Here is a 9,325-nt window from a genome sequence, read left to right on the forward strand (position 1 = left end):
CGACCTTCTTCAAAATGACATTAGGTATCCCGAGAGTCGTATAAAACACGAAGCAACCGACAAATTCTAGCAATCATTGGTTATAGTGGCGCAAAAGTATAATTGAAAGTTAGACCAGATTTGACCCCCGTAAAAAACTAGCTTGATCAGAATCAATTATCCTACACCCTAATTCATCGTCTTCAAGCCATCCGACCTTCTTCAAAATGACATTAGGTATCCCGAGAGTCGTATAAAACACGAAGCAACCGACAAATTCTAGCAATCATTGGTTATAGTTGTAACACGAGAAATGTTGAGTGTCCATGAGCCTTGGAGCTCAATAGTGACTTTAGCGGTCATCCGTACCCGCGTGATTTGTTAATCAGTTTGAGGCTTGGTGCTGGTGATAAGTTTTTGTCAGTGATTCAAATTAGTCAAAATTAGGGGTATAAGGGATTCGATTATTGTATTGTTTGGACGTTTGGTGCATCATTGAGGTAATTGTCGTTATTCATTTAGATTATCAGTTTAGCCTAGAGAGTTAACTGTTGTTAACCGATTTGTAACCGCTGCCTTGAAGTTGACGTGGACTTTCATTTGATAAATTTGTGTTCCTATTTCTGTAATTGCTTGAATTACTTTGACCGTGTCTCAGGGGTAGGCTCGGATAATAGGACGCATAGAAACTAGGTAGTGGTTGGAATCGAGTTAGCAAGCTACTCGATCAGTCTAAGTTGATACTGCCAAGTCTCTAATCGAGCCAAATATAACGTACTATCGTAACTAGGCTACGATCAAAAGCACGTTACATTAAGTTAACAACACTACTCGTTTGTGGTTAAAAGCTTCTTATTAGCTTTATACCGTATTTTGCAGTTATATAGTGTCTGCAAAACTGATTGCCCCAATACTTGTGAGTCTTCAAATTGAGTACCGGTATTCCATTCATTCCTATACCTAATTATTGTAGTGTTCACGTTGACTGAAAGGCATTGTTTACAACTGAGGTTTCAGCGGCACTCGAAGGGTTGGACTATAGTTAAATAGTCATGGCGATGAAGGAACCTGTCGCAAAGGATGAATTGGACGAGGCGCTCGCTTGTTTGGGAGAACAATATAAATTTATTGAAGAAAAAATGTTAAATCCGGATGAGACCCTGCAAATGTACCGCAAGGAGTTGGAACGGGCATTTGAGAAATATGTTACAGTCCAACGACTGTATACTATGGGAATAGAGAATGATATTGTAAAGACAACACACATCAAGGATTATGAAAGGGAGCTTCGGTATTATCAAGAATTTCGATACAAACTTCAAGAATGCTGTAACAAGTGTATCAAGCCCTCTTTAGCACCGTCAATCGGTCGCTTATCTATTCGATCAGGTACCTCATACTCCTTCAAGAGTATTGACAGTGAAAGTTCGAGACGTATTAAAGCTATAGCTTTGAGAGAAAAGGCTCGTTTGAAATTGAAGCAGCAAGTAGAAAGAGAGTCTCTGGAGGATGAGCGTATACAGGTGGAACGCAAATTGGCTCGCCAAAAAAATGCGCACCAATATGAATTAGCCTGCGCTGAAGTTGAGGCTTGGGAATTGGGTGATGACAGAATTGACATTCTTGAAACGCCATCTTATCCAAATCCCAAAGAACAGGATGTCGTTGAAACCAGACCGTGTCTGGTAGCATCACGAAGGCACGAGAAAGGTTCATTGTTACAAGGGCAGGGTTTCGAATACCCGGGATGCAACATGACTCAAAGAGAAGGCCAAGAATTTCAGAAAACGTTGTCGCAGCCTGAAATAACCAGGCCCAATGAAAGGCACACCCAAAAAATTGAAGATCGTGGTGATTTGATGGAGATTGCCACGGCTCTGCGGAACGCTTCAGATTTGCCAAAATTAGAACTATTGACGTTTGATGGTTCACCAAAGGAATATACAAGATTCATTCGAAACTTTGAGAAAAATATCGAAAGCAGGGTTTCAGATGGTTATACCCGATTGACGTATCTGTTACAATACTGTAAACGAGAGGCCAAGGAATCAATTCTGCATTGTGCATCCTTTATAGATGGAAATGAGGGCTATAAAACAGCAAAACATATACTGCAAACCGCGTACGGTCGGACCTTTACTATCGGCCGTCAATTTATGGAAGAATTGAATGCCAACCCTAACCTGAAACGAGGGGATAATGAAGGATTAATAGCGTTTTCAAGGAAATTACAGCAATGTTATATAACACTGAAGAATTTGGATCAATACTCAGAATTGGAAAATTTCGACAATTTGGCAAAAATTGCATCTAAGTTACCACCAAACCTGTTAAATGACTGGATCAAATTATCAGCCACAAAAGAAAAGCAAAATGTTGCACCGTCCTTCCATGATCTGGTTGTCATGGTGTCCGATGCAGTGGAATGCTCAAATTCGAGCATGGCCAAGGTGATTAATTCTATTAATAAGGAGCAATCCACTCAAAGAGCATCCGGTACAAGGAACAAATATTACGCCAATGCTACAACTGCAGAATTTGAGGCGACAGATAACAAGGGTTGTATCGCTCCTAAAGAAATTAATATGGTATGCCCCGACTGTAATGGCAGTCATTCGCTTAAAACCGGCTCTTCATTCTCAAAGAAAAGCCCGGAGGATAAATATAAACTGATCAGAGTCAGTAATATTTGCGCGAATTGCTTTATACCAGGACATATCGCGAAAACATGTAGATGGCCAAACGCTTGTACTGTGCAGTCTTGCAAAGCTGGAAAGCATCATACCCTTTTGCATCGAAGTGAGAACAATGCCGCCGATGAAGAAGGGGTTCAAAACTCTGTTGCTGGTCCGCGATCCTTCGCCTCAACGATCCTTGGACGGGGAGTATATTTGAATGTTGTTCCGGTGAGAGTTCATTCTCAGAGCGGTATACTTCTCGAAGTTTGGGCCTTTTTGGACCCGGGCAGTAGTGTGTGCTTTTGCAGCAAAGCTTTGACAGAAATGTTGTCTGCCAAGACGCGGAAACTGTCCTACTCTTCAATGACAATACACGGAACAAAGACTCAATCTGGTGAGTTTGTTGATTTAAGTATTGAAGCACTGGAAGGCAACAGTCGAGTCAATCTCAAGCACGTGCTGTCAATTGACAAAATCCCTGCTTCAGCCAACAAGTATAAGGAAAATCCGGATATTGAACGCTACCCTCATTTGAGTGGGATTGAATTTCCCAGTCTTCCATGTGATGAAGTTCATTTATTAATTGGTTCTAATGTAAGTGAATCATTGTGGATTGAAGAATCAAGGGAAGGTCGTTCGGGGGAACCTGTTGCACAGAAATCTCCATGGGGTTGGAGTTTAGTCGGACCAAAGCCGGAAACCACAAGTGATTCTGAAGTCGATGTTATCAACTTTATTCAAATTCAAGACGTACTGACAGAACAAATTGAAGATTTGTGGAATACAGACTTCAAAGATGTGGCCTTGACACCACAACCCGTCTTGTCTAGAGAAGATCGTTATGCACTCAATTGTGTAAAAGACGGTATAAGAAGAGTGGATGGGCATTATGAGGTCCCACTACCGTGGCGACCAGGATGTCCCAAGCTTCCAAACAACCGACCAGTTGCAGAGAAACGTCTGTCTTGCTTGCACAAAAGACTGTCCAAAGACTCCGTCTTGAAAGAAAAATACTGCGAGGAAATGAAGAAATTCATCGATAAAGGTTTCGCCCGGATTGTGCCGGAAAATGAAATTGATGCACCGAAAGACAAGACCTGGTATCTGCCACATCAACCTGTGCTTTCTGATAGAAAGCCGGGGAAAGTGAGACTAGTTTTTGACGCAGCTTCTCAATTTCGGAATACATCTTTGAATCAACAACTACTCCAGGGTGCGGATTTGGCAAACAGCCTACTTGGTGTTCTTCTGAGATTTCGTCAAGGGAAGTATGCCATCTTGGCAGACATCACTGCGATGTTTCTCATGGTTAAAGTCAGTAAAAAAGATTGGAACACACTTCGGTTTCTGTTTTGGCCTGGAGATGACCTTACAAAGGCACCAGTTGAATATAATATGATGGTGATGAACTTTGGAAACAGTTGCAGCCCATTTTGTGCAAACTATTGCTTAAGGCAAACAGCTATTGACTATGGTCAAAACTACCCACCGGAAATTGCAAAGAATGTGGAAAGGCGCGTCTATGTTGATGACTTTCTCTTAACGGCTGACACGGTAGAGGAGGGTAGAAGAATGGCAAGACAGACTCAAGAATTGGTAGCCCAAGGGGGTTTCCACTTATCCAAGTGGATAAGCAATCACAGCGATATTCTTGAGGATATACCAATGGAAGACAGAGCTCCGTTGCAATCTAACATTGATTTGGATGAGGATAAACCAGAACGTGTTCTGGGTGTGCAGTGGTCAGTGCAAGAAGATTGTTTTTTGTATCGCATAGAGTTGAAATCGAAGCCAAAAACCAAACGTGGCGTATTAAGCATTTTATGCTCAATTTATGATCCAATGGGATTGGTGAGTCCTGTCATACTGACGGCAAGATTACTTTTTCAGAACTTATGTCGGATTGATATCTCCTGGGATGAACAGATTCCAGATGACATTGCAGTCAAGTGGAGCAAGTGGACGGATTCCCTGTCAAGATTATCTGAATTGCGAGTACATCGTTACATGCTAAGAGATACCGCGGGTGGGATTAAATCAAAGCAGTTGCATCATTTCGGTGACGCATCAAAGTCAGCGTATGGCACAGCATCTTATCTCAGAGTAAAGGACGGTGCTGGAAAAGTGCGCTGCACTCTTTTATTGGCCAGAGCCAGAATTTGCCCTCTGAAAGCAGCATGCACCCTTCCACGTCTGGAGTTAACGGCAGCAGCACTGGCGGTGAAAATGGACCAATGTCTAAGGAAGGAATTGGATATGGAAGGCTTGGAATCCTATTTTTGGTCCGATTCTACATGTGTTTTACAGAGTATTCACAATACATCCACAAGATTCCCAACATTCGTAGCGAATCGATTGTCTAAAATTGAGGAAGGTTCGAAACCGCAGCAATGGCGCTATGTGCCGACAAAATTGAATCCAGCTGATTATGCGTCACGAGGCATGGATGCTCAAGATTTGGTTACTTCCAAGGTATGGCTCGATGGACCTGAATTTCTATATGAAGAACAGAGTGAGTGGCCTGTCATGCCAATCAACTTACCTCAGTTACCAGATGAATTGGTTTCAACAAAAACTATCGTTGCCAGTGCAGTACAGGCAACACAAGAGCCACTAGATCGGTTCTTGGGCAGATTCTCATCGTGGTATAAACTCTTGAAGGCCACTGCTTGGATGATACGCTTCAAAAAATGGTTGAAAGACAAAGGTCAAACGTCTCTAAACGGCAATCTGTCACCCAGTGAAATGGAAGCAGCAGCGATGTCGATGATACGATATGTCCAGGGTAAGCAATACAACTCTGTAATCGCTGCCCTTTCGTCGTTATCCGACCAACCAGGGAAAAGAGTTTTACGGAAGCACAAAATTGCTACTTCTTTATTGAAGTTAAATCCTGGCCTTGTCGATAACGTACTAAGAGTGATTGGCCGTCTGCGAAACTCCACTCTGAAATTTGAAACAAGGTGTCCGATCATCATTCCCAAGGGACATTTGGCTGACCTACTCATCAGGTATTATCATGAAACTTCTCACCACTGTGGGCCTAGTCACACTTGGACGTTGCTTCGTCAGAAATATTGGCTTGTTGGTGGAATAACAGCTGTGAAACGGGTTCTCGGTCAATGTGTGATTTGCAAAAAGCGATCTGCACCTACATTGACTCAATTTATGGCTGATTTACCTAAGGAAAGGTTGATGTCCGATGATGCTCCCTTCTCACACGTCGGAATAGACAACTTTGGACCCTATATCATTAAACAAGGACGAAGCACTCCAAAACGTTGGGGTTTAATTGTGACCTGCATGGCTTCTCGAGCAGTTCATTTGGAGATTGTCCATTCAATGGATGCAGATTCATGTATAAATGCGTTGAGACGTTGCATGACTCGGCGTGGTCGATTCAAGTCTGTTACCTGTGACAATGGCGGTAATTTTATCGCGACCAACAGAATACTACGCGAGGAAATGAAAGTGTGGAACTCGAGTAAGATGGGAGAGTTCTATCGACAGGAAGGCATTGAATTTAAATTCAATCCACCGACTGCGTCACACTTTGGAGGGATTTTCGAGAGACTGATCCGATCAGCCAAGCAGATACTTTCTTCTTTGCTGAGTAATCAAATAGTTACTGACGAAGTAATGTCTACTATATTTTGTGAAGTTGAAGGGGTACTCAACTCACGTCCTCTTACTCCCGTGATTATGGACGCACAAAGCGATACACCATTGACACCAAATCATCTACTGTTCGCAAGATCTGGTGATGAATTTGTTCCGGGGTTGTTTAATCGCAAAGATTGCTATACAAGGCGTCGTTGGCGTCAGGTCCAATTCTTGACCGAACAATTTTGGATGCGGTGGAAGCGAGAGTACTTGCAAACTTTGCAAGTGCGACAGAAATGGGTTTCTTCCAAAGAGAACCTTCAACAGAATGATATTGTCCTCATAGTTGATAATACACAGCCAAGAGGGAAGTGGCTCACAGGAAGGGTAACTGAAACTATCAAAGACAAACTCGGCTGCTTTCGCCAAGTTTGGGTTATGTCTTCTCAAGGTCTATTGCGTAGGCCAGTGACAAAGTTGTGTTTGATATGTAAGGCTGAATAGCTTTCGATGAAGTTGTTTCTTTGTGAATTTGTTATTTCTCGTTGTTTGATGTTGAATTTCGATGTACTCAATGTGATTCCTACATCTGTGCGGGGGTATGTAACACGAGAAATGTTGAGTGTCCATGAGCCTTGGAGCTCAATAGTGACTTTAGCGGTCATCCGTACCCGCGTGATTTGTTAATCAGTTTGAGGCTTGGTGCTGGTGATAAGTTTTTGTCAGTGATTCAAATTAGTCAAAATTAGGGGTATAAGGGATTCGATTATTGTATTGTTTGGACGTTTGGTGCATCATTGAGGTAATTGTCGTTATTCATTTAGATTATCAGTTTAGCCTAGAGAGTTAACTGTTGTTAACCGATTTGTAACCGCTGCCTTGAAGTTGACGTGGACTTTCATTTGATAAATTTGTGTTCCTATTTCTGTAATTGCTTGAATTACTTTGACCGTGTCTCAGGGGTAGGCTCGGATAATAGGACGCATAGAAACTAGGTAGTGGTTGGAATCGAGTTAGCAAGCTACTCGATCAGTCTAAGTTGATACTGCCAAGTCTCTAATCGAGCCAAATATAACGTACTATCGTAACTAGGCTACGATCAAAAGTACGTTACAATAGTGGCGCAAAAGTATAATTGAAAGTTAGACCAGATTTGACCCCCGTAAAAAACTAGCTTGATCAGAATCAATTATCCTACACCCTAATTCATCGTCTTCAAGCCATCCGACCTTCTTCAAAATGACATTAGGTATCCCGAGAGTCGTATAAAACACGAAGCAACCGACAAATTCTAGCAATCATTGGTTATAGTGGCGCAAAAGTATAATTGAAAGCTAGACCAGATTTGACCTCCGTAAAAAACTAGCTTGATCAGAATCAATTATCCTACACCCTAATTCATCGTCTTCAAGCCATCCGACCTTCTTCAAAATGACATTAGGTATCCCGAGAGTCGTATAAAACACGAAGCAACCGACAAATTCTAGCAATCAATCGTTATAGTGGCGCAAAAGTATAATTGAAAGTTAGACCAGATTTGACCTCCATAAAAAACTAGCTTGACCAGAATCAATTATCAGATGATGCGAAGACGGATCTTTAAGCGGGCCGACCGTCTTGAATATGGCACCAGGGATTGTGGGAATACTCAAAAATTTGCAACACAAGAAGAATTCTTGCAATCATTGGTTAGAGAGACGCGAAAGTCCAATTATCCTACACCCTAATTCATCGTCTTCAAGCCATCCGACCTTCTTCAAAATGACATTAGGTATCCCGAGAGTCGTATAAAACACGAAGCAACCGACAAATTCTAGCAATCATTGGTTATAGTGGCGCAAAAGTATAATTGAAAGTTAGACCAGATTTGACCCCCGTAAAAAACTAGCTTGATCAGAATCAATTATCCTACACCCTAATTCATCGTCTTCAAGCCATCCGACCTTCTTCAAAATGACATTAGGTATCCCGAGAGTCGTATAAAACACGAAGCAACCGACAAATTCTAGCAATCATTGGTTATAGTGGCGCAAAAGTATAATTGAAAGTTAGACCAGATTTGACCCCCGTAAAAAACTAGCTTGATCAGAATCAATTATCCTACACCCTAATTCATCGTCTTCAAGCCATCCGACCTTCTTCAAAATGACATTAGGTATCCCGAGAGTCGTATAAAACACGAAGCAACCGACAAATTCTAGCAATCATTGGTTATAGTGGCGCAAAAGTATAATTGAAAGCTAGACCAGATTTGACCTCCGTAAAAAACTAGCTTGATCAGAATCAATTATCCTACACCCTAATTCATCGTCTTCAAGCCATCCGACCTTCTTCAAAATGACATTAGGTATCCCGAGAGTCGTATAAAACACGAAGCAACCGACAAATTCTAGCAATCAATCGTTATAGTGGCGCAAAAGTATAATTGAAAGTTAGACCAGATTTGACCTCCATAAAAAACTAGCTTGACCAGAATCAATTATCAGATGATGCGAAGACGGATCTTTAAGCGGGCCGACCGTCTTGAATATGGCACCAGGGATTGTGGGAATACTCAAAAATTTGCAACACAAGAAGAATTCTTGCAATCATTGGTTAGAGAGACGCGAAAGTCCAATTGAAAGCTAGACCAGCGTCGACCCCCCGAAAAAGTAGCATATATTCAGAATCAATTATCCAACACCCTAATTCATCGTCTTTAAGCCATCCGACCGTCTTAAAAATGGCATTCGGGATTCCTTGAGTCGTATAAAACACGCAGCAAACGAAGAATTCTTGCAATCATCGGTTAAAGAGGTGCAAACATACAAGTGAAAGCTATAGGCCACTAACCCCCTAAAAAGTGGCTTATTCAGAATCACTAATCCGATGATGCGAATACGGATCTTTAAGCGGGCCGACCGTCTTGAAAATTGCACCAGGGATTGTGGGAATACTCAGGAATTTGCAACCAAAGAGAATTCTTGCAATCATTGGTTATAGTGGCGCAAAAGTATAATTGAAAGCTAGACCAGATTTGACCTCCGTAAAAAACTAGCTTGATCAGAATCAATTATCCTACACCC

General features: G+C 41.8%; 1 protein-coding gene across 1 annotated transcript; it reads left to right on the plus strand.

Moving 5' to 3' along the window:
• Nucleotides 1–2,834: 2,834 nt before the first annotated feature.
• LOC145446802 (uncharacterized) lies at nucleotides 2,835–7,191 on the plus strand. Its single transcript, XM_080325168.1, has one exon. The coding sequence runs from the start codon at nucleotides 2,982–2,984 to the stop codon at nucleotides 6,762–6,764; it is 3,783 nt and encodes a 1,260-aa protein (XP_080181294.1). The 5' UTR covers nucleotides 2,835–2,981; the 3' UTR covers nucleotides 6,765–7,191.
• The last annotated feature ends 2,134 nt before the right edge of the window (nucleotides 7,192–9,325 follow it).

This window comes from Botryllus schlosseri, chromosome 9 (genome assembly GCF_051294905.1).
Source record: "Botryllus schlosseri isolate E-star chromosome 9, Bs_hap1, whole genome shotgun sequence".
Classification (NCBI taxonomy): domain Eukaryota; kingdom Metazoa; phylum Chordata; class Ascidiacea; order Stolidobranchia; family Styelidae; genus Botryllus; species Botryllus schlosseri.

What these genes read in the sequence shown, in the direction of transcription:
- LOC145446802 (XM_080325168.1), top strand. Translation starts at nt 2,982, where the DNA reads ATGTTGTCTGCCAAGACGCGGAAACTGTCCTACTCTTCAATGACAATA.